Genomic DNA, 24,930 nt, shown 5'->3' on the forward strand with positions numbered 1-24,930 from the left:
CAGCAGGTTATCCGAAAGAGGTAATAGTCTTCCAGGTGAAGTATTTCATGGGAAGACTGTCCGCTTCGAGAAGAATTGCTTGAAGGAGATTTTCCTTAAGCAATTCTGTCTCTCCGCTCGGTCTACGTCCCCTAACAATAATCTCTTTTAAATACCATCCACATAACCCCCCTTTCAACAGGTTATGGGCCCAGTAACTACGGTATTTTAAAAGAAATTATTTTTGTGTTTTTCTCTACAGTTTCGAATATGGAAAATCGAATTAAAAGAGTAATAGTTCCGCTTTTTAAAGGCGATGAAAAATCATTCCCGTTCTGGAAGAAAAGGATGGAACAGTACCTCAAACAAGAGGGTCTGTTACATACTTTGCAAAAGACCCCCCCAGAGGAAGATTTTTTTCTGCCAACTGAGAACGAGACTCCGGAACAGGAAGTCGTTCGAAAGGGCAAAATTGAGAGGCGTTTGAAAGAAGACGATGCTGCAGTAAATGAATTTTGGATGGCATTAGATGACGATGCTATGGGGCATGTCCTTCAATGCACTTATGCGAAAGAAATTATGAATCGACTGGTCGAGTTGTATCAAAGTCAAGGTTGCACAGCCATGCTAGGGCTGCGTGCACGGCTATATACTCTTCGCACGGAAAGATTTGCGTCGCTGAAAGAACTTTTCACGGTTCACCAAGAGATTATTAGACAATTGGACAGCATGGAAGAGGCTATACCGCACACAGAAATTATAAATTCTTTGCTCGTTGCCATTCCAGACTCCTATAAGCACGTTTTAGGCGCACTGTCTGTGATCCGTAAGGACGACCTATATAAAATGTCCAAGGACCAGATACAACGCATATTTTTGGACGCAGAAGAGTCATCCGTCCAGTCAACCAGTCGAGCTGGGAACCAACCAGTAGCCATGTTGGGTACCCATTCGAGCAACATCAAGAAGAAGAAGCAACAGACGACAGTATGCTTCGAATGCGGTAAAACGGGCCATAAACGAAGGAACTGTTTCCTGCTAAGGAGAAAACAGAACCTAGAGCGACAGATGGCGACAGTCGATCTCAACAGCAATTCACAACGTACTGGCTTCGATGGACAAGCTAGGGGGAGAGCCAATAACGCCGTTGCGCTGGTTGCAAGGCAAGAAGGTGCATTCATGGTGAAGGTACCATTACTGCCGGCAAGCATGAAGGACGATTCTACCCGGGATGAACGTGTTCGCAACATGGATCTTGGCTGTATGCCAGTACCATTTCCGATCATCTTGGACTCCGGTGCCACTCGACACATGGCACACGACATCGAACTATTCAACCGTCTCTGGAACGCTCCGGAACTCCAAATTGGTACAGCCAAAGAAGGTTCTACACTTGCATGTAAGCGTGTAGGAAACATCAGTTTAATTAATAATAAACGCCGTCGTTTCGAAATCTACAACGTACTTTTCATACCTGAATTAGATATAAATATCCTTTCCGTTTCTCAAATCGAAGAATCAGGCAAGTATGTCGTTTTCGCCAATGGTCTTGTGAAAATAGTAACCCCTGAAGGTAATGTATTGGTAACAGGGAGGAGAGTCAATGGACTCTATCACCTGGACCTTTTCCCAATAAAAGAAAATGTATATACTGGTAAGGTAGTTCAGATGGAACACTTATGGCATCGTAGATTGGGACATTTAAATAGGCTAAGTATACAGAAGATGGTAAAGGAAAATATGGTGGAGAGGCTAAACGTTGAGCTATCACCTGTTAACAGAGAACCGATTGTTTGCGAACCATGCATAATTGGAAAGCAGTCTAGACGACCGTTTGATAAATCGTTCAAGGTCAAATCTAGCAGGCCACTCGAACTAGTTCATTCGGATGTTTGTGGTCGGATTGGAGAAATTACTTATGATGGGTACGAGTATTTCGTAACATTCATTGATGATTATACACATTTTACCCTGGTGTATTTAATAAGACGCAAAAGCGATGTCCTTCAAAAATTCCGAGAGTATGAGGCAATGGTAACTTCTCATTTCTCAGTAAAAATTTCTAAGTTACACACCGACAATGGTGGGGAATATTTTGGAAGGGAATTTATACAATTTTGCGAAGGTAATGGTATCCAAATGTTACCTACTGTTCCATACACGCCACAACAGAACGGGGTGAGTGAAAGAATGAACAGAACATTGATGGATAAGATGAGAACTATGATGCATGAAGGAAAAGTTCCTATGTATCTATGGGGTGAAGCGTTATATTCAGCCGCATATTTAACTAATCGAAGCCCAACAAATGCTTTAACCACCACTAAGACTCCGTTTGAGATGTGGTTCGGTGCAAAGCCTAATCTGTCACCACTTAGAGTGTTTGGATGTGTTGCATACACACATATCAATAAACATGATCGATCAAAATTGGATGCAAAAAGTAAACCATTAACGATGGTTGGATATGCACCAATGGGTTATCGACTGATGAAAATAGTGACGAAGATGAGTTTGTAGAAGCGGATGATATTGAGGACGAAAATCTTCTTGACAATGGTGATGTTGAACAAGAAATTCAACGCCGTAGTCAGAGAATAACTCAACGTCCAAATTGGTTCCGTGATTATGAAACAAGTTTCGTACTATCATACTATTCAGGGGAAGTTCCGCAACAAATCGACGATTTAAAGAAACGTCATGATTGGGATCAGTGGAAGCATGCTATAGAAGAGGAAATGAAAGCATTACACGAAAACAAGACATGGACTGTAGTTAGCGATCAACCTAGAGGCAGAAAACCTATAAATTCGATGTGGACTTTCGCCATCAAAATGGAAGATGACGAACCGCGCTATAAAGCTCGTCTTGTTGCAAAAGGTTGCTCGCAACGTCCAGGACGGGACTATGGTGAAACCTTTGCACCAGTAGCAAAAATGACAACTATAAGGTCATTACTGTCCATTGGCCTTCAAGAAAACTTCTATATACACCAAATGGACGTTAAAACAGCTTTTCTTAATGGAACCCTTCAAGAAGAAATTTATATGAAACTACCTTCCGACTATGATGGAATTTCGAAAGTTTGTAAATTGAATAAAAGTCTTTACGGTCTTAAACAGGCAGGCCGTAGTTGGAATTTAAGGTTCAACGACATTATGAACGATCTTGGTTTCAAGAATACAGAATCAGATACGTGCCTATACATCTGCAAAAATAGACGTCTATACATTATATTGTACGTAGACGATATTTTGATTTTAGGAAGTGACATGGGAGATATAAATTGGATTAATAATAAATTTTTCAACAATTTCAAAATGAAAGATTTAGGCGAAGTGAGAAATTTCCTAGGCCTAGATATCAAACTTCATGAACATAGCTTGAAAATATCTCAAGAATCATACGTTGAGAAAATCCTAAATAAGTATGGTATGCAAGATTGCAAACCTATCAGCACACCAATTGACCCACATGTTAAATGGTTAAAAACCGACGGACAATTGACCAACGAGCCATACAAAGCTCTATTGGGTTGTCTTCAATATCTGGCATTGATGTCAAGACCAGACATTTGTTATGCAGTTAATGTTTTTGCTAAATTTCAGAGTTCAGCTCAGGACATTCATTGGGTTGGTCTCAAGCGCATTCTAAGGTATCTACAAGGCACCAAGGGCCTCCAGCTAATATATACCAAGCAGATAAATGCCATTCCACTCGAAGGATACGCGGATGCAGACTTCGCAAACGACGATGATGAACGACGATCAATATCTGGATCTATGTTCACCGTATATGGAAATACAGTATCTTGGTCAACAAAGAAGCAGACAATGGTATCACTATCCTCGACAGAAGCTGAACTGATCTCGCTTTGTGGAGCAGCAAAGGAAGGTATATGGTTATCTAATTTATTGCGTGAGGTTGGAATTGAATCAGCTCCATTCACCATAAATGAAGATAATATACCTTGTATCCGAATCGCCGAAGAACCCAGAAGTCATCAACGTACAAAACACATTGATATAAAATATATGTTCATTAGAGAATTAATAAGAGAGAAGAAAGTAGCTTTGAGATATATAGTTAGCGAAATGCAAAGAGCAGACATTTTTACAAAACCACTAGGTTATAAATTCGAAGAATTTGTGAGGCTGTTAAACTGGAAAATTGAGGGGAAGTGTTAATATTAGCAATTTTCCCGTCTAACTGGGCGCACTGCCACACGCCTCTCTCACGCAGAGATATTTCTAGAAGGCGGGAGAGAACAGAAATAGCAGGTAGTCAGTCACCGTCGCAGCGTGTTACTTCATAACAGATATGATACTTAGGTACACCGCGCAGCTTAGAAGTCACAACGAAACACACATAGAATATCAATCGCTAGAGCTGTATGTACGCGATAGGTAGTAGGGTAGCAGTTAAGCCTACAATGTTATCATTCTTTCCTTTATGAATTCAATATATGAATACACCATATGATATCGGGTGTCAGTAGTAATCTTACTTTGACTCCGAACTAGCCCATTTTTGGTCTGCTGTGGAGGTTTTCTCCAGCAGGTTATCCGAAAGAGGTAATAGTCTTCCAGGTGAAGTATTTCATGGGAAGACTGTCCGCTTCGAGAAGAATTGCTTGAAGGAGATTTTCCTTAAGCAATTCTGTCTCTCCGCTCGGTCTACGTCCCCTAACAATAATCTCTTTTAAATACCATCCACATAACCCCCCTTTCAACAGTATCAATGTACGACCCAGAGCTCTCCACAACAGTGCTTTTCTTCGACTTCCTATACGACGTAACAACTATGGCGAAAACGGTTCTGTTATTGGTTTACAAAGATCGTTCAACCGTGTTTCATCTGAATACGATTTTAATGTGTCACGATGTAGAATACCTACAATTTTTTCTGAATATTGTTCGGAATTATCATTAGGACCAAATTGTGTCTGTTGATTGTAAATAAATAAATAAACACATAGAAAGTCCGTCCAGTTTTTTGGCTTCGTCGACGACATTGACATGAATGCACGAAACTTTGAGGCGATGCCGGAAACGTACATCAGACTGAAAGCTGAAGCCATCAGGATTGGAACTGTCATCAACGTTTCGAACACAAAATTCACGAGAGGAAGAGCTTTAAGGGACGACAATGGTAGCCAGACATCCCGAGTTCGGATTGACGATAACGAAAGCGAGGTGATCGACGAATTCGCATATTTGAGTTCCCTGGCAACCGCAGACAATCACCCCTATTCTGTATTTCGATGGAATGTACAATTTTCATTCTGTATTTCGATCGAGTGATGCTTTTGTTTAGTAAACTCAAATTCGATCGAGACACATAATGCAAAATTTTATATTTGATCAAAATAATTCGATTCGAACAAAATACAGATTCGGGGTGAATGATACCAGCAGGTATCTAAACTCAGAGACAGATCTTAATGAGAAATCGCACCCACTTCTGATTCCGGAAGACGCATCGATCGAAACGAAATTCAGCGTCGCACGAAGTTCACTATCTACAAGACGTTGATAGGACCGATGGTATTCTACGGCAACGAGACCTGGACTATGCTCGTGGATGACCAACGGCTCCTTGATGGTTTTGAACGTCTATGCCGTGAAGTGTAAATAGAAGACGAGTTGCAGGCACTGGAAAAATCACACAGCGTGCATATGCTTATCGTTTCAGTGAGCAGGACACGTCGTAAGGATAATTATTATTATTATTCGTTTATTTGACCTCTTGTCACGTCGTACGGATGTCAGACGACGACCCGGTGAAATTGGTTCTTGAGGGCGACAAGGAAAGGAGAAAGCTTCTACACACAGCGAGAGACAACGAGGCTCTAGCCTAATCGGTAAGTAAGCTTAACACATTGGGCTTTTGATATAATTTCGTCGAATGCAAGACAAATACTAATCAAATCGAAGAAAGTCTTGGTTTTCGATACGAGAGCTCGATGATCTTAGAAATTCCACACGAAAACTAGAAGCTTTGTATTGTGTACAACTGCACGTTAATAATTAAGTATTGTGATAACTGACTCAACTATTTAACAGAAAATAGCCATGATTAAAATGTTTGATTGACTTGTTCCACATCAATAGCTCGAACAACCGCATGAGGCTGATTCTTCGTAATTTTTTAATGCTGTCCTGGAAACATGATCAAATCTTAGACAGAAACACTCACCGACTTTCCGTCTCTGCTACCGGCATGGTTTCGTCCGATGTAGGCTCATCCTTCGCATCGTCTTTCTTCTCTAGCTTATCGGCCGCACTGACGGTTTCCGTTTTGTTCTCCTTGTTTTCCGTTTCACTAGAGCTGCTCTTCTCTTCACCGTCCCCCACCGAGATGTCCATTTTCTTCTCTCCGCTAACCGGTGAGGAATTTTTCTTTCCCGGCGATGTCATTGCTAGATTGCTGTTGCTAACGCCCAGAACCTGTGACTGCTGTTTTGCCAGTTTTTGATTTTGCAGCTTCAGGGACTTGGAAGTGGATATTTTTAATTTCAGTTGATTTTTCACCGAGAGGCTTTTTGCACTGGCAGCGCTAGTTCCGATTGCCGACCTAGATCCACCAGGCATTCCCGAAGTAGCGGCGATCGGTACTCCGACTGGACCGACTGGTGTCACCGGATTTCCTCCGAGAGTACTGCAGCAATTACCCATGAATTTCGATTTACACAGACTTTCGACGATGTGTAACGAGTACATGAATTTCTGCAAATTCTTAGGATCCAGAATTTCTTCAAGACTGTAACGTGGAACGTCTGCAAATTCGGGTTCACATGGCGGCTCGCGATTGGTATCATTGAAGGTTAAATTTTTAAGAGTGTTCAGGAACGATGGAGCTGTCGGAAGAACTGCGAGTATATCCCAAACCCTACGGGATAATAGCTGTGCCTTAGTGTTAGGTTGGATTCGACCTCCGGGTCCTACTAGCTTCATATCACCTAAGGTCTGCATTAGCTTAAATAGCTGCTCAAAGTATGGACTTTTAAGAAGCAATAGGGTAGGCAGACAATCCTTGGGCGGTGGAGGTTGCATCGACGGATGGTCGTGATGATCTCTTCGGCGTCCACCCCGGCTGCCCATAGAAACATACACCATCTGGTTATCTTTGAAACCAACATCAACCAGGCTTCGTTCGTCGTATTCGGCAGTTATTTCCTGACCTTGCGTAATTATTCGTAACGGACCCTCGCTCAAAAGGAGTCCAAGAACCGCGCCACTACCGGTCCGAGCAGCGGCTTCGTTGTGTGCAGTCTTAACAGTTCCTTGTACAGTTTCCCACCATTTTGCGATTTCCGCCTTCAGATCGGCCACTAAATCAGTGGAGTGCAAATGAAGCACAGACTTCTCCGGTACACCGGCTGGCTGGAGAATGATTCTTATTGGAGGACCCGGTCCCTCATTGCGCAGAGCACTGTGAGCACCTACTTCTTTTCCTTCCAATGCCCACCGTCTCAGATGATATGCATATCTACGTCGAAATGTCTCCAGGTGGGTGTTCAACAACATCAACGCACGTTGGACACACATCAAAGCATTCTCCGATCCTTGGCCTTGCCTAGTTAATTCCTCTACGGCTTGCGTTAGGTGGTTCATACATTGGGCTACGAATTGGTTCTCATATTTAAGTTGTTTCTCCATGTAATAGGTGTTGATATACTGTATGGCCGTCAGCGACACGTCGGTATTGTGTGCCCTGAGTGCTATCTTCCAAAGATGCTCCATACCAACGGAATCACTTGAATCCTGTCCCTCACTCGGATGACTAATGATCTCCTCCCGTCCCAGAGTAAAAAGCTGCTGAAAAAGTCCAAGCGCTACCATCGAAATTCCTTCCGGTTTCAGTTCGGATAATCGCTTCAAGTACAAATGCTGGATCGCATTAATTCCGAGTGCATGAGTGTCCCCTCCCTTCACCTGTCCTTGCAGCCAGGCGAACAAACAGTCACTGCATTCCGGATCATTGGCCAAACTGGTCCACAATGTGTCGACCTGTCCGAGCGCAAGTTTGAAGTTTCTCGGAGAACCCACATCACTGAACACCGACGACAGAAATTGCAGTCGGACTTGGATTTGAGTTACGTGCGAATACAGCGGGACTCCGTTTTGGTTCAGAATAACATCCTGGGCCGGACTGGACTGACGCCCGCACCGACTCACTCCACTGGTGTAGTGTTTAAGATTATTGAAGAAATGATGCATCATTCGGTGATGGCGTTCGGCCCACAGCACCACCTGATGGGTGGTCACTTCGCGGAACTGTTGAAACGAGGCGAACAGTTTGGGCAGCAATCTTAGGCTTGTGACAACACTTTTGTTCTCCGCCAAATTTTGCAGGCAACCTTCGATGAAACGAGTACGAATGATTTTGTCCGTGTGGAAGCAAAGTAACGTTCCGAGAACTTTCTCGGCTTCGAGCGCAAGCGATTCTCCCAGTTGTCCCTAGACAGCGAGGAAAGTTGTGTTAACAAAATTGAAATAAATTTGTTCGAAACATCTTACAATCTGATCATCCTGCAGTAAGTCCCACAGTAATGTGTTTCCAGGTTGACAAACATCCGGAAACCGGAAGTTCGGCGAAGAAGGAACTCCCCCACTACCACCACTGCCACAGCTACCACTGGTTGTAGCAACGGGAATCATTTCTTTCGTCGGTGCATGCGGTGTCTTACATCCCCCTCCGCTACCGGACAAAGCCAATTGCTGCTTGCCTTTTCCACCCACCGAAGTCGGAGTGCCACTGCTAGACGCACTAGGCGTCATGGGATGCGTAATTGGACCGATGCTTCCACCGGAGCTGGACAGATGTTCGTGATGTGATCGGGTCAGAGTGATATTCGGAGTGTTTGTCCGAGCCTGCGGTGAAGTATCGTGGACGATTCCGGCCCGTAGTGACCGTGAACGTGGCAAAGGAAACTGCTGATGTATGCACTGAGCCCTTGCTGCCAATTCCACAAGTTCTTCCTCACAAGGTGAGTCTTCATCATCAAAATCACCCATATTTTTCTCCGATTTGTTACTCAACGGCGACGAGCAACTGCCATCGTTATCGGCAGCGTTCAGAAAATTGATCAAATGTCCCTCGCTCATAGTGCCGATGAAGGGAGCTACGCCTTCTCCTACCGGTGGTCCAACACTGCCACTGGAACCCGATACACCGGGACCTCCCGATCCATGATGACCCATGTGTCGCAACACCGAGCTCTGCAGATTCGTATCGCTACAGTCACTGTCCGGTAGCATTGCCGCCAGCAAATCGCTATCCTCCACATCGGACACGCTTTCGGCCATCTCCTGCAGTTCTTTGCGTGTCAAACCACTTATCTTTTTGCGCTTCTTGCGTAGCATCTTCTTTCGCATCGCCGTAAAAGCTTCACTCATACCCAAGCAATCATCTTCACTGCTGGTTCCTGCGTCCTCGTTGAAAGCCGAAACAACTGCCAGCGAACGACTGATCAACGGAAGTCGCCTTCACATGAAACAAAAAAAAAAGAAGCAATTTAATGAATTTCAAATTTCCTAGCAAACCGACAAACTTACATTTTCTCTTTCAGCCGTTGATCCACTTCATAGATGTCATGATCTGCCTTGATGCTGTCTGTAGGACGATGAGAATGAAAAATAGGTTTTTTTATTACGTTTACTTGAATTTCACCGAACTTCAACTTACCGTCCGTAGTTTCGTCACAGCAATTTTTATGTCGAGCCTGTTTGCAGGGTGGCGGTACGGCCAGACCCGAATCCGATTCGTCCGCTTCCATCAAACTGGCAGCCGCTGCAGCTGCGGCGGCTGCTGCAACCGCCACCGAACTTTTCTGTCCCAAACCGGATGGTCCTGCGATGACCGGTCCTGGAATTGTGACAGCACTGCCCACCGGTTGTACCCGATGGGAACGACAGGCTGCTACAGCTACCGGGTGATCCGGATCGGAACTATCTTCCTCCTGCGGTTCGTCTTCGCTGTTACTCCCGTCCACCGAGACCGAGTTTTCCGAGCTGGAAGGTAAATCGGCTTCATGAGCAGCTGCAGCCGCAGCCGCTGCTTCTGCAGCAGCCTCCCGCAAAACATTGTTCTTGGCAAGGTCCATCAGGGTCAAACGTGAACAATCGCGTGCCCAAATGAGCTTCGTCAGGGCGGATGCTATATAAATCGACTGCTCGGTGTGTTCCTTCGGATCCAGTCGGGAAAGCAGCGTATACAAATGGGTAGCAGGACGGGGCGCAAGGTTTTTCACCAACGATGGCAAAATATCATAAATCGGCTTCGAACAATGCTTCAACTGAGCCGCTTGCCAAATCAGGGTAATGTGATCTTCTGTGATTTGATTTTCGACAGCCAGAAAGTTCAGAACTATGTGACTTTGCTTGATAACTTCAACGTGCAGGTTTGGACCGAACAAATGGGATATTATTTGATTCTCCGATAGCCAATCGGCTAACTTTTGGCCAACGATCTCCACTTCTGCCACCGTTTCGGTTGTACAAATTTCATTGAACAGGTTGATGTGAGCGTTGATTTGGGCCATTCCTGCCAGGCGCATTGTTAGTGTAGAACTGGTGAAGTATTTGAAGGCCAGTGCGAGGCCCTCTGTGTCGAAGGTAATCTGAGAATCAAGGGGATCTTTAATGGCGGTCCACATGAAATCCGCCATTGCTTTCGTTGCCGGTGATCTCAAATCTTGATCCGACAGCTTACACATATACTGCAGAATTTTAACCCTAATTGGAATAAACAGTTGAATGACCGATCGGTAGTTGATCCAAAGTTTTAGATTAGAAATAGCAGCAGTTATCGCATGGGCTATCGGCACCGGTAGAATTGAATGATCAAAACTATTCATCATGGCATCGAATCCACCTGAAGTACAAAATAATGAAACATTTCTCAGCAGGAATGCCGGAATTTCGTTGTCGTGCAAATCACAAAATATGCTGAGTGTTTGAGCCTCCTGCGGGGAAATTTCGTCCATCCGTGCGTGGACACCATGTTTGTAGGCCACATACAGAGGGAAATTCAGTAGAAAGGCCTTCGAAGAAAGTAACAGCAGCTTTTCGACATCCAACAGTGTCCAGCAGTCACCTTGCAAAGTTACATCCGCTAACGTTTGAACTCGTTCCTTCGGCTCTTCCACGGTTTCCAACTTCTCACTCCTTTCACCTTCTTTAGCAAAATCCTCCTTACAGCCACTTCCACTGGAATCTTCCTTAATATCCTCATGACCAAAGGTCTTTTGTTCTTCCCTGTCCAGCAGGTTCTTGATGTTCTTTAATTGATAGACTGTGAAGTATACGATCGCCTGTACCACTAGATTAAACCGCTCAAAGTTCTTCGGATCACGATAGCAACACATGCATTGCCGGGCCGGCCAACACTGAATGTACCCGATAACAATTTCGATCTCGCGTTTCGACAGAAAAACCGGATGCTCCGTTTCATTGCTGGCCAAGCGAGCTTCGTCTAAAATAAACAATGAGAAAAAAAATTACCATAAAACATACTACCTCAGGACCGAAAAACATTTCGATTAGGAAGTTATTTTTGTTTATCATTGTAATTATGCCTAATAAAAAATGGAAGATGGGGCGACATCTAGTTGAGAAAAGATGCAGCACTTACATGACCCAAGAAGATTCAAGAACCCCGCACAAACATCGCACATTTTTCCGCACCGGGTGGAAATTTTAGGTGAACAGCGAACCTTTTCGCTGGCTCTGCACCTCTACGCCGCTTAAAAATTTCCTTCTTCTGCACACAATTCTGTTGACTGCCAAACGACGATGAAAACTACTCTTCTTCTTCCCGATGGTAGGGCTAGATAGACACAAGCACCTCTCTCTATTCTTTCTTTCTGTGTCTCGCCCTGCTTGGAAAAGTGAAAGAAAAGACCCTACTCAAAAAAAAATCACACGATGAATACGGCCAAAATTCTCTGCTAAATTGAACGCGTTCAACGGCACTGTAACCGAATCCGGACGGGGTAAACAGAGACCAACATTTCGCGATTAGTAACGGGCAGTTTTTAGCACAGGAAATCACTAAAAATGCAGCGAAAATTTTCTTCACCCCACTTCGATTGGTTCGGTACCGCGAGCTAGGATTGTGTGTTCCAGTTTTGACTGCTGCTGGCTTTTCGCGACGTATTCGAGTTTTCTGTAACTGTGTGTGTGTGCAAGTATTTTGACAGTTGGGGTTGCCACACGAACGTACACGCCTAATAAAAATGGCTAAAATATTTTGGTTCTAGACATTCAAGACAATAGATTCGTAGTTCGAAGAGCAAATCTAACTACCGCTACAATTTCAGAACTTCATTGTTCGTAAAAATAAATTAACCATTGATTTTACAGCATAAACAATTGATTCACAATTAGATCTCGGTTAATTTTTCAAAAGCGCGTATAAGCAAGTGACAGTTTCTCTTTGTTTACTTTCTGTTCTATTTATTACCAAGCGGTTTCCACGTTTATCACTCAACTCTTTGCATGAAATGATACCCGAAACTTTCGACTTTCAAACAGAATAGTGATATCAAAGAAAATCTTTTTAATCATATCACAATAATCAAAAGAGAGAGTGATTAAAGAGAAACTGTCACTTGCTTATACGCCCTTTTGAAAAATTACAGGATTATGCATTAAACAGCTTTTAAATGCCAGTCTATTAAAACCTTCGTTAAAAGTAGGGTGGAAAATATTCACATAACTTTTCACGTAACTATAACATGATTATTGTTTTGAGTGCATGAATGGTATTTGGAAGATGAATTATTATTTCGTTCCATTTTCTTTTATTGTTTAGGAATTTGGCCCAGTGGCCCTTACTATCAGTCTCACTTCACGGTGAAAACCAAGTGAAGTGAATGTAGGTTTTTATCACGAAAGTCGCTTCAGCGAAAAATGTTATTACTTAGATTACTTCACTGAGCGTGATACTGGTAATAGGGAAAATCAAATGAAGTGACATGTAAGTGAAGTGAATGTGAAAGTGGAAGTGAGATCGGTAATAAGGGCTAGTAAATTCAATTTACAAAATCAGTTTAAAATGAACGATTAGTATTATTTGTAGTGCTTCGAATTTATAAACTTCGCAGTTAAAATCAATTATAAGACATACTTATTCATTTAAAATGATAAGTATTTCACCTTACGCTTTGGTTTATTGAAACCATACATTTTGTTTTGTTTTGTTTTGAAAAGTAAAATGAATTTTCTCAAAAAAATTTGAAGGGTTGTTTTTGATACATTTTGCTTCGATTCATGTATTTATTAGCAATTATAGTTACTTACATTTGGATATTATTTAGATCCAGAAATATGGAGTAAAATGTGCAAAAAATTATTAAAATAGGTACACCAACTTTTCTCGGAAATAGCTAAATCAATTATTACAAACTTAGATTATAATGAAAGGTATTATGATTCCATACAAAATTTCTGAATTTTGTTTGAAATTTCTGAATTTTGTTCAAAATTCCGGAGGCACCAGGAATAGTTATCAGTTCCCCAAATAAATTTCACTCACTTTTCTCAGCGATGGATTGACCGATTTTCACAAACTAGGGTTCAAATGAAAGATCCTGTTGTCCCATACGGAGTCCCTGTTTTTTCCGGATCCGACTTGCGGTTCGGATTTATAGGGTAAAGTGTGTTTTATATCATTATTTAAAAGGGCGAAACAAACATAAACAATTTTCTAAATCAACATCAAAACTACTCCAATCGGTAGTCATTATCAGTAGACAGCCAAACAAAGCGATTCCTGTTATTCTTCCAAGAATCTATGAAAATTATATTGAAGAATACCACAGTATTATACATGATGATATGATTAATATGATAAAGGTATCATTGCACCGCTAGGTGGATTAAAACAGGTTTTCTGGTATTCAATGATTCGGTATCCGGTCGACAGAGATAACCTGCATGAAAAAACGTGTTATGGAATGTTATGCAGTTTCTAATATTATTATTTATCAATACTTACGCTTGGATTGTTGAAAAGCTCCAAAAGAAGAAGAATTCAATCAACATAGATATTGCCAATAAAATCAACTCTATTCTTGTTCATATTTAAAAAATAGGTAATTTAATTCAACGATAAAACCAGCTGGAGCAATTTTTTTTCGTTTGTCAAGACCAAAATTTTGATTCACATCAAACAGAGATCATTGTTGATGTTGAAGGGAGAAAATGGTTTGAAACAACCATATTCTAGCATGTAATCAACATGAATTAGATTTAAAAATCTACTAACTGATTTGTTATTGTGAACAAGCTGGAACATGAACATATTAGAAGAAATTAAGGTGAAGTAAGTTTTCATGGTATGTCCAAGAAGACGGGTACAATTCCGGCTATACTCATTTGACTGCAGGCGAAATCTAGCCACCTTGGTAGAGTTTCTACACAGCGGGAGCTTTGGAAATATTTCAGAAAACTTTCATTGAAGAAATATTAGAAGCTGTTGGCCTAGGTTCGACTCTGCTTTTCCAGATTATTGACATTTTGACAATTTACATAAATGGCTTATACGCGTATAGGGCTTTTGAAAGCAAAACAAGCAATTCACGGCCGTCATAACAATTTCGATTTTTTTTATATTTTACCTTGAAAATCCAACTATAAATCGAAACATCTGAGATGAATTGAGCGCGATATTGTTTATCTTTACTGCTGTTTCTGATTTGCCACGAGATTGGTACCAAAATGAACTTGTTCAAAAAAGTGATAAAGCAAGATTACTGAAGAACCTCTGCGGTTTTTTTTCTTGTTATCCGGTGACGACGATACTGTGAACTCGGTGAAAAGAAGAAAAAAACGAACAACAGCAAATACAGGCGTTTAAATATTTGCGTATTTATTTTCAAATCCAGAAGATTTCTGGCTGTTCTGATTTTTTTTCTTCTCTCTTCCATCAATTGATAGCAAGAATGATTCGCATTCGAAGGAAATTTTTGTTCATTCTTTCCGGAATTGCGCTGTTCATATTTTTGTTGCTTTATGTTCTTTTGAATCACTCAATTCCGATTGCAAAACCGGTACGGGTAAAGCATTGGTTCCAGGAGTAGAGCGGAAATGTAATTCATGTATTTTTTTTTGTTTAGAACAATGATTTTCTTGTGCTGGAGGATAAAATTAACCAACTGGAAACGGGTTTGAACAAACACCGGCGAGAGTTCGGTGCCTTGAAACAACAGTTCGATACCATTCGATCGAACGGGGGTGGTCAGCAGGGGCGAAATGGAAATGAAGCGGACGATTACATGGATGAATCCCGACTGGACAAAGTCCCGGCAGTAGCGGCTCCACATTTGGGCAACCGGGAAATGATCAAAGATTCGGTGATCAGTGCTAACCGAGACACCGGTGGAAATTGTGCACTGCGAACGGACATTGTTCCGCAGCCGGATATTCAGATGCTGGAGGTGTACGAAAAGGTTCCCTTCGATAACATCGACGGTGGTCCGTGGAAGCAAGGCTGGAGGGTAACGTATGACGAGAAACACTGGAATCAACACCACAAACTGAAGGTATTTGTGGTACCCCATTCGCACAACGATCCGGGATGGGTTCAAACATTCGACGAGTACTACGAGCGACAGACGAAAAGTATTTTTGCTAATATGCTGCGGCATCTGGAAGAGAACCTGGAAATGAAGTTTATCTGGGCGGAGATATGCTATTTTGCCAAATGGTTTGATAATTTGGTACCGCAACAAAAGGACATTGTGAAGAAGTAAGTAGCTGTGGGTTAGCTATGAAATGGTAAATTAACCTATTGTTATTTTTTTTTGTAGATTGATTAAAAGGCACCAACTTGACTTTGTAACCGGAGGCTGGGTGATGCCCGATGAGGCAAACTCACACTGGTACTCTATGTTACTACAGTTGACCGAGGGTCAAAGTTGGCTGAAAACTCGTCTGAACGTAACGCCATCATCTTCTTGGGCTATTGATCCGTTCGGTCACTCAGCAGCAATGCCGTACATTCTGAAGAACTCTGGTTTCGACAATCTGCTGATTCAACGGACGCACTACATTATAAAGAAGAACCTTGCACAAAGGCAGCAACTTGAATTTCGATGGCGCCAGCTGTGGGACACTCGTGGTGAAACGGATCTGCTGACGCATATGATGCCCTTCTACTCGTATGACATTCCACATACCTGCGGTCCCGATCCGAAAATCTGCTGTCAGTTTGATTTCAAACGTTTACCTCATTTCGGATTGTCCTGTCCGTGGCACGTTCCGCCGCAGCAGATCACAGATGACAATGTGGCCGAAAAAGCGCGGCTGATTGTGGATCAATGGCGAAAGAAAGCGGTACTGTACAAAACGCGCAGTGTTCTGATTCCACTGGGTGACGATTTTCGCTACACCCACAGTAAAGAGTGGGAAGCGCAACGTGTCAACTACGAGAAACTGTTCGAATTCATAAACAACGAACCGTCACTGAACGTTGAAGCAAAGTTTGCAACACTACAGGACTACTTTGATTCGATTCGCTCGACTACTGAGGTGGAAAAATTCCCATCGTTGAGTGGTGATTTTTTCACTTATGCTGATGTAAACGAAGATTATTGGAGTGGCTATTTTACTTCGCGGCCGTTCCACAAGCGACAGGATCGTATTCTGATGAACTACGTTCGATCGGCGGAGATGTTGCATTCGTGGCACAACTGGGACCGCGAAGCTGAACTCGAACACAGACTGGAATATGCGCGGCAGCAGTTATCGTTGTTTCAACATCATGATGGCATTGCCGGAACGGCAAAAAATCACGTGGTCAAAGATTACGCCGATCGTATGGCGAAGGCGATCGAGGAGTGTAAGTTCGTTATGCAGCAAGCCGTTTACAGGTGCGTTCGGAATTAATTTTTCTCATATAGATCAAGCAATTGATTGGTTCTTGCTTCGTTTTCAGACTCCTAACAAAGCCCTCCGTTTACCAAGCGGATCCTAAGTTTAGCTATCTTAGCATTGATGATTCCCGCACCGTCGATGGAACGGATACTTTCCGACCAACCATCATCATAGGCGATGAGCTGCCCATCAAACACGTGGTCGTGCACAATTCGCTACCACATCAACGGGAAGAACTGGTAGAAGTCTACATCGGGAAACCGTTCGTTACGGTGCAGGATGCCCATGACGGTACGACCGTCCCCTGCCAGGTGGCACCAGTGTGGTCTTGGACAACCAGACCGGATGGAATCAGTACCCCGCAGGCGTCTACGACAAAGTTTCGGTTGCTATTCCGTGCATCGGTGCCACCACTAGGTTTGGCAGTTTACACTGTCATCTCTCGCAATCGGGTCGACGATAGCACTGGAGTGTCTTATGCCAAAGTGACCATTCTGTCGCACACACCGTTCTCGATCAACCTGAATAATTATCCAGAGGTCGAAGAGTTTAGTGAACCGAGAGAAACTTCACTAAAGGTTGGTGACGGTCCGGGAGCTTCGTTCATTGCTAGTGGCCTACTTAAATCGCTATCCATCGAAAGCAATACCGTGCCGGTTCATTTGGATTTCCTGAAATATGGAATGAGATTTGGGTCTGGCAAAAGTGGTGCCTATCTGTTTCATCCGGATGGACCAGCAACGAGACTTCCGCTAGGTGATCCGGTTGTTTTGATTGTAAAAGGCTCATTGGAAGCCAGTGTTACAACTGGGCTACCGTTTGCAGTCCACCAGACGATCCTACGGGGTGACGCCGTGGAAATTCGAAATCTCGTTGATATTGGGGAACAGGAAAATACGGAGATCGTTATGCGTATTTCAACGAACATCAACAGTGCAGATCATTTCTATACCGATCTCAACGGAATGCAAATGATCAAACGAAAACGGTTCAACAAACTTCCGCTGCAGGCTCACTACTATCCCGTACCAACGGCCATGTTCATTCAGGATGATAACCTGCGTCTGACGATACTGAGTGGACAACCGTTGGGTGGTGCGTCGTTGAAAACGGGAGAGGTAAGTGCACTGACAACGCAATCGTAATGTAACGTAAATGAATGGCGGCGTTCTCTTCCAGATGGAAATCATGCAAGATCGTCGTCTTTCCCAGGATGACGATCGTGGTCTAGGTCACGGGGTACAGGATAATCTACCCGTACTGCACATATTCCGATTGGTGCTGGAAAATCGCGAATCTTGCACCAAACTGGATCCCGGATATCCGGCCGGGTTTCTGACCGCCAGTGCTCACGACGAATTGCGATCGTTGCTTCATCCGCTGGAGAAGTTAATTTTCAACGAGAATGAATGGACCGGACTGGTACCACGCTTTGGAGTCAATCACGAACCGCTGGAGAAGGGGATGGAACTGGTAGCGTTAAGAAATTTACCCCATGTGGTATTTGGTAAAGAGAAGAAAACGGCAGTCGGATTAGTCGTACATCGGACAAATTTTGACGACTGCGGCTCGGAGGCCACTGGCGAAGGAAATGTATGTTGAGAATCCGTTTGAAATGCACAATAAATTCACACAAATTTTTCAGATGAACATCAAGAAGCTACTGAATTTGGACGATGGATGCCAAATCTACAGTTCACTACTGACGTTGCTGAGGAAACAAGAACTGGTGTCATCCGATGATATCAGTCTATGCCCGATGGATATCAAAGCTTACATTATTCAGCGATGAGCTAACCAAACCATCTTGGCTTCAATTTAGTTTTAATACATCATCCAGCTATGTTCGAAAGAATTTTGAACGGCACGCTTAATGGTTACAGTCTATCCCTTGTTTTATAAGAGAAATAATTTATTATAATAGCTACGTTAGCGACGAGTGAACGAAGTTCTTGTGATGTCCGGTCATATTATATGCTTTCTGCGTATTCCAACTTGACCGTTTCCTTATTCGTGTGCTGCTTCTCCTTCGTCCTTCTGCGGAAATAATCTAGCAAGAATGATACGTCAATCCTGCTGACAATTCACCTGGAGGGATGCAACTTAGATCAAACGAACGATTGATGGAACATATGAACCAAGAATGATTGCGGCTAAATATGAATTATACCGCATAATTTGAATATAATTCATATTTAATATGAATTATACCGCATAATTTTACCATTCAAAGAATATCCAACAAACTAGGCGTGATTTTAGTAAGGCATTGAACAATGAATACAATTGGTTTGCAAAAAAAACATTCAACTGTTTGAAAGTAAATACATGAAACAAAAATCTACACACAAATAAGCGTATTATATGGCACACCCATACTTAAGTCCGTTGTGTATTACATAAACAGTACTAAGTTGCTTTCGTTTTATAGGAGATTTGAGAAATCCGATTCAGATTGGATTGTTGGGTTGATCGCAACAAATTTAAGTTTTGATGAGCAAAAAAAGCAAATTGAAAGCTTTTAGAGGCTCATTGGCAGTCTGTGATCGATTTCATAAATCTGTGTCATTTTCTGAATTTGTGCAGCATATTGAAAATCTGTGAAACACAGATTAATCTGTGAACCTGTCAACCCATTTTTTATGCCGGTATGTAAACATTGAGAAAAAAACTCGACAGTCCCACGACGGAAGGGACTTACTGCAAACGACAGTTTCTCTTTATTTACTTTTTCTTTCGTGATTTATCGGATTTTCGACGCCTTATCAAAGAGAAACTCAAGATAGAGTGGTCTGCGATTTCTCATGAATCATTTGAACTGGACCCTTCGATGAGCTCGGTTCACTGACAATTTCAGTCTTTTGAAGCAAAACAACAAGCGTCTGATCGCATGATGCGTCGTAACTATGACAATGATTGTTTATGTTTAAAACAATATCAAGTTACAGTATAAACGATGTTGAGCAATTTCGCTTCATATCCAGTGGGAGTACTACAAAAGGTTTTTCCATGTCGTCTAAGGGGTTCACATCGGGATTGTGACATCCAGCATCACGAACCAATTCGTGCATATAATTTTTCAGCATAGTGAATGCACGGCTTTTACAACTGTTTTCGGTTTTTTTGCCATGCTGACGAGTCGCGCAGTCCCAATAATGGCGTTCGTTAACCTAATTTAACATCATTCATTATTTTAAACCTACATGATAAAAATGATCAAATACTTTCTTATTCAAGTTAAACAGATATCCCTGTATATTCAACATTAACTTACCTTTCTGTGAATGAACGGTTGTTAATGCAGAGTTCCTTCCTTGTCTGTAAAGTCGTAAAATTCGCTTGAGCTGCTCATTTTCTCTAGGTGTTTCTACTACAATTGTAACACTAGTGGACGAAACAGTTTTTTAAGTCAGAACAAAATTATGTTCCAAATATACTAAACGGTGGAATTCTTACCAATTATTTTTGTACCACAAAAATAATACACAACTCTAAAAACCGGTGAAAAATTAGATCAGCGAAAAAGAACTAATAAAGTTGATCACGAAAGACAGTTGTTGATATAGGAATAATGAAAACATGTGGTCTCTCTGCACTTCACTGCAGGGATGCCAGATTTAAATAAATATCTTTTCTACTCATATAAAAGAAATCAATTTTTATTAATAAAGCTTGCTTCAGATAGCATTGGAGCAAAGGCAATTGTCTGTATTTCAGTTATTTATTATTAAATTCACGATCTTTTTCTATATAAATGTAGCGTTTTCTTCATAAAAAATACGGATAAAATTATTCGTCACGGTTTCGAAGGAATTCTCGTTTTTTTTTCTTTTCATACGGCTCATTAGGTGGCGCACACCTTCTTCGTCCATCGCTTTAGCCATCTTATTCCACCAGGTCGTCATCCGATTGATGTCTTTGACAACCTTCCCCTTTGCCTTGAGTCTCCTCTTCATGATTGCCCAGTATTTCTCAGTAGGGCGGAACTGGGGGCAGTTGGGCGGGTTAAGGTTTTTCGGAACAAACTGAACCCCTTTCTTTGCATACCATTCTTGAACGACTTTGCTGTAATGCTTGCCAAATCTGGCCAAAATATTACGGGATGGTCGTGGGATCTAATGAACGGCAAAATTCGTTTTTGGAGACACTCTTTTTGATATAGTTCCGATGTCATTGTCTTATTTGTAACAAAAACTTACGTTTTTTGCCACAGCTGCAAATGCCCTGCTAAATCATAATTTTTTTGGAAATTTGTCGGCAAAAACAAATTTAAATTTGGCTGGAACATCCCCCCAAGTCGTTGCCAAGTGAAATTTTTGACCTGGGATTTGCCCGAAGTCAGCCTTGACATAGGTTTCATCGTCCATCAGAAGACACCCGTTGAACTTTATCAGCACCTGGTCATATAGTTTCCGAGCACGAATTTTGACCTCACTATTCTGTTTTATGGTCCGATTTGGCTGTTTGCTAGCTCGATACGACTTGATTCCTTTCCGGAGTCGAGTTCTCCTCACGGTACTATGGGCAGCACCGAATTTTCTGGCCAAATCACGGTCCGACAGAATAGGATTCCTCTTAAAAGTCTTCAAAATCTTCCGAATCGTCGTCAATGTTTCCTTATACCGTTTGATAACGCGCCATACGGTATTTCTGGGCAATTTCAGCTGTTTAGTTAGCTTAGATGCAGACCACAATAGATTTTCCAAACAACTGTGCACATTTTTTCCCTTCTTTCGGCCTCCATGTTGATTGTTTACAAAGTACAGTCGATTTGCGGAATGTCAAAAATAATACGCGAAGCTGACAAAATTCCCGACACGTGGGCGCCAAGAACTTCCAAATATGAGCAAAAGTTTGTTCCAATTCTAAATGAAGCAAGCTTTAATAAGTAGTTTAATTATAGACAATAAGTGGATTACCGCTAAAAATGTAACTTTTCTGTGAAAAAAATCTTGTAACTCACTCGCTCGCCAATATATATACTTCGGCCTGTGATGCTTCGGCTTTCCAAAATTTCGGCTTTATGTGGTAGATAAGAACATCGTCGGCCTTATGTATTTCGGCCTTTCGTTATTCCGCCTTTCGTATTTGGGCCTTTTTTTAAACTTCCATATCCAGTGGTTCCTAAAACAAGAAAGAAAAAACTACTTAGAACTATTGTTTATAATTTATTTAGTTTGATATTGCCTCATCCCACGAAGCATTAAAGTCAGTTGAAGTAAGAAATCATTAGGTGTTGACTGTGTACATATGTTTGCTTCTTTCTTAATTTGTATTGTTTCCATGGCATTTTGTCGGAACTAGTCGACGCTTATTAACGAAGGGTCAATAAAGTTTTTAATATTACTGAACCAACTGGTTCACGATTACTGACCCAAAATTTATCAATGGAGTTTATCTTTGGCCTTACCATTCGCAAAATTTTCAAGTTATAATCACGAGCTTTCGATTTATATTATGAACTTTCAAGAAATTGAAAATGGTTCCGTATCAGACCCGTGCGCAAGAGTCAAACAAAGGGGTGGGGTATAAGGGTTGTGAGGGTTCAAGGGAGGGGAGGTTCAAAAGGTGGACAGGCGCAAAAAATGGCCTTGCACTTTTAAGGGATAAATATCATTTACATTAGAAAAAAGGAATACTTCAAAATAGTCAGTCGTTCTCCCTGGTATGAAAAAACTACCCACCCGGGTTTAACATGTTTCTCCGGCCCTGGAAAGGTACTCTGGAATCTGCTGCGAAGTCTGTTGAAACAAAAGGTCAAATTCCATAAAAGGAATGTAATACCAAGGCTTTGCTAAATGTCGTTACCACATAAAACACGCAAATTAAAACCGTCTTTGACAGTTCAATTGGAATTAAAATAATGTCTCCGCTAGTCTCTGGTTAAAGGATTATTAGATAAAGTCAAATCATTACCTCCTACCCGACCTACTGGTTGCATAAAAATACTTTCAAACTACTATTTTTTTATCTGAATGGCAATCCCTGCCAGTACAACCTGCAATAAATGTTTAGAATAATACAGGAATAAAATTGGATTTTTCTGTTAATTTATATTCGAAAAGTGGATCACTTACGCATTTTCAATTTCTTTGTACCGATTATTTACTCACCCATTGCTTGGCATTTTTCGATTGACGTGTAATAAATTTAAAACATCGGCACACTGTGCAGATGCTCTAAGCGTTTTCATTCAACATTCAAAACAGCGCAGAAGTGTACACAGCAATAAGCAAAAGTTCGTATACGCAATTTTGTTGACAGGGGAAAGGTTTGCGAGTGCGACAGTATTTTGTTTAATGAATTGCTAGACCTTAGATTTTCGTTCATCTAGCTCAAGCCAGTTGGAATAGTTTTTTTTTTCTTTCGGCACGGTATCTGGTCGGAGAATGTCGAAAGTGTACAATGCTATAATCACTTCCACGGACCGTTTTGTGCCCAACGCTCTTCGTCCACTTTGGAATCATGCTGCAGGTGAGCGCGATCCTCATTCTTCTGAAGGTCAAGTTGATTGGCCATGACCATTCATCGATCACGCTATACAACATTGAATTACATAATGGTGTTAATTTTTTTGTTATTTGTGTTCCATTATGAGTTTGAATTCCGGAATTGACAAATATGAAGCCGAACGCAGTCAAGCGTGTTTATCAGTCTGTAATCATTCCCATATCTAAAGTGTACCGTATGGTGCTATTTTATTAACTGTATTTTTTCGTTCTTGTAGCATCACAACACTTACGCAATTGATTAATTTGTTTTTGTATTCCATTTCTCATCTAGGACCTAAAACAATATTTTTCTGGGCACCAGTATTCAAATGGGTAAATTGCTGCCATCCGATATTGAATTCGTGTATCGTAGTAACTCTCATGTTATATTTTAGGGTCTGGTCGTTGCTGGATTGAGTGACCTTCGCCGTCCCGCCGACCAACTGTCCGTGTCGCAAGCGGCTTCGTTAGCTGCCACCGGTTTGATTTGGTCCCGCTATTCGCTGGTGATCATTCCGAAAAACTACGGTCTTTTTTCGGTGAACCTGTTTGTGGCAATCACCCAGCTGGCCCAACTGTACCGTGCTTGGGACTTTTCCCGAAAACATCCAGCCCAGATTGAGGATAAAAAACCAGATCTGTAACCGCACGCTGGTACTGTTTGGTAATTGGCAAAATATCCAGCCGGTTTCGGATAGTCGTTAGTTTTCGGTCGCAAGTTATCTGTTTTTGTTACAGACTAATTATGAACGACTTTCCAAAACAAAGCTAGTGCCATTCACCAACGTAGATTGTCGAGATTTCTAACGAAAACTGTTGAAATTCCTCCGAAGTAAATGCGGCTCATTTTCAAAAAGCTTTGCGATACAAATCTGGTCCTTCGAAGAAGGTGATTTAGTACAATATAACAATTTAATACATGATTTAAAACTTTTGGGGTACGAATACGGGTTGGTATGATGTAATGTTTCGTTATTGGGTTCCAGTAAGAATTGATCTGTCTGTTTAGAGATGTATTTTGTGACAGATTGATCGAAAATAAAACATATATGAGTGAGTTTAATCATGTAACTATTTCATACTGTGTTTTTTTTCTAAAACTGTCCGATTCAATGTGAAGCAATACTATAATTAGGCTGATGGCCATCATCAGAACTTTCGCAGAGTGTGAAAACGATTATGTGCTGAAGTACAGGATCAATACTTATATCTAGAATGAACACGAACGTTTCTCCTCTGTTCAGAGAGCGAGCCTATCCGAGTGTCTGCTCCCCATGTTAGAAGCGACTGATTACTGTCCTTGTGTCAACGAGGGACTAAATAGGCCTGACACGATGGCCCTCCGGCGAGACAGGAAAATGGTGCAGGCCTAACAAGCCGTCCGTAAAAAAGGAGTTACGAACAATCAAGGAATACGACTCGGAATAATCGGCAAGGACCTACGCGACGAACAAAGGACTACGATTAGAACCTTGGCACATGGAACTGCAAATCGCTTGGCTTCCCATGATACGACTGAACCTGTGGCACAACTCAGGTTGGCGGTTCAATGTGACAGTTTCGTTTTAATCACTCTT

At 41.8% G+C, this 24,930-nt stretch overlaps 3 protein-coding genes across 3 annotated transcripts in view; 2 read left to right on the plus strand and 1 right to left on the minus strand.

Moving 5' to 3' along the window:
• Positions 1-12,132, minus strand: part of LOC131432510 (ubiquitin carboxyl-terminal hydrolase puf) — a 37,751-nt gene extending 25,619 nt beyond the window's left edge. The window contains exons 1-5 of the mRNA XM_058598841.1: positions 11,617-12,132; positions 9,670-11,457; positions 9,540-9,597; positions 8,502-9,468; positions 6,178-8,441 (exon numbers count right to left, since the gene is read on the minus strand). Coding sequence (XP_058454824.1) covers positions 6,178-8,441; positions 8,502-9,468; positions 9,540-9,597; positions 9,670-11,457; positions 11,617-11,659 — 5,120 coding nt within the window. The 5' untranslated portion in view covers positions 11,660-12,132. The remainder of the gene's footprint in view (positions 1-6,177; positions 8,442-8,501; positions 9,469-9,539; positions 9,598-9,669; positions 11,458-11,616) is intronic.
• Positions 12,133-14,519: 2,387 nt separating this feature from the next.
• On the plus strand, positions 14,520-19,266 carry LOC131432554 (alpha-mannosidase 2). Its single transcript, XM_058598896.1, has 7 exons — positions 14,520-14,852; positions 14,925-15,037; positions 15,104-15,735; positions 15,797-16,858; positions 16,924-17,980; positions 18,042-18,455; positions 18,508-19,266. Exons 2-7 carry the CDS (start codon positions 14,930-14,932, stop codon positions 18,652-18,654), a joined length of 3,420 nt encoding a protein of 1,139 aa, XP_058454879.1. The 5' UTR covers positions 14,520-14,852; positions 14,925-14,929; the 3' UTR covers positions 18,655-19,266.
• Positions 19,267-23,059: 3,793 nt separating this feature from the next.
• On the plus strand, positions 23,060-24,427 carry LOC131432563 (mitochondrial pyruvate carrier 2-like). The gene is made up of 3 exons (XM_058598908.1): positions 23,060-23,336; positions 23,646-23,686; positions 23,749-24,427. Exons 1-3 carry the CDS (start codon positions 23,252-23,254, stop codon positions 23,995-23,997), a joined length of 375 nt encoding a protein of 124 aa, XP_058454891.1. The 5' UTR covers positions 23,060-23,251; the 3' UTR covers positions 23,998-24,427.
• The last annotated feature ends 503 nt before the right edge of the window (positions 24,428-24,930 follow it).

The sequence above is a fragment of the Malaya genurostris genome, chromosome 1 (genome assembly GCF_030247185.1).
Source record: "Malaya genurostris strain Urasoe2022 chromosome 1, Malgen_1.1, whole genome shotgun sequence".
Lineage (NCBI taxonomy): Eukaryota > Metazoa > Arthropoda > Insecta > Diptera > Culicidae > Malaya > Malaya genurostris.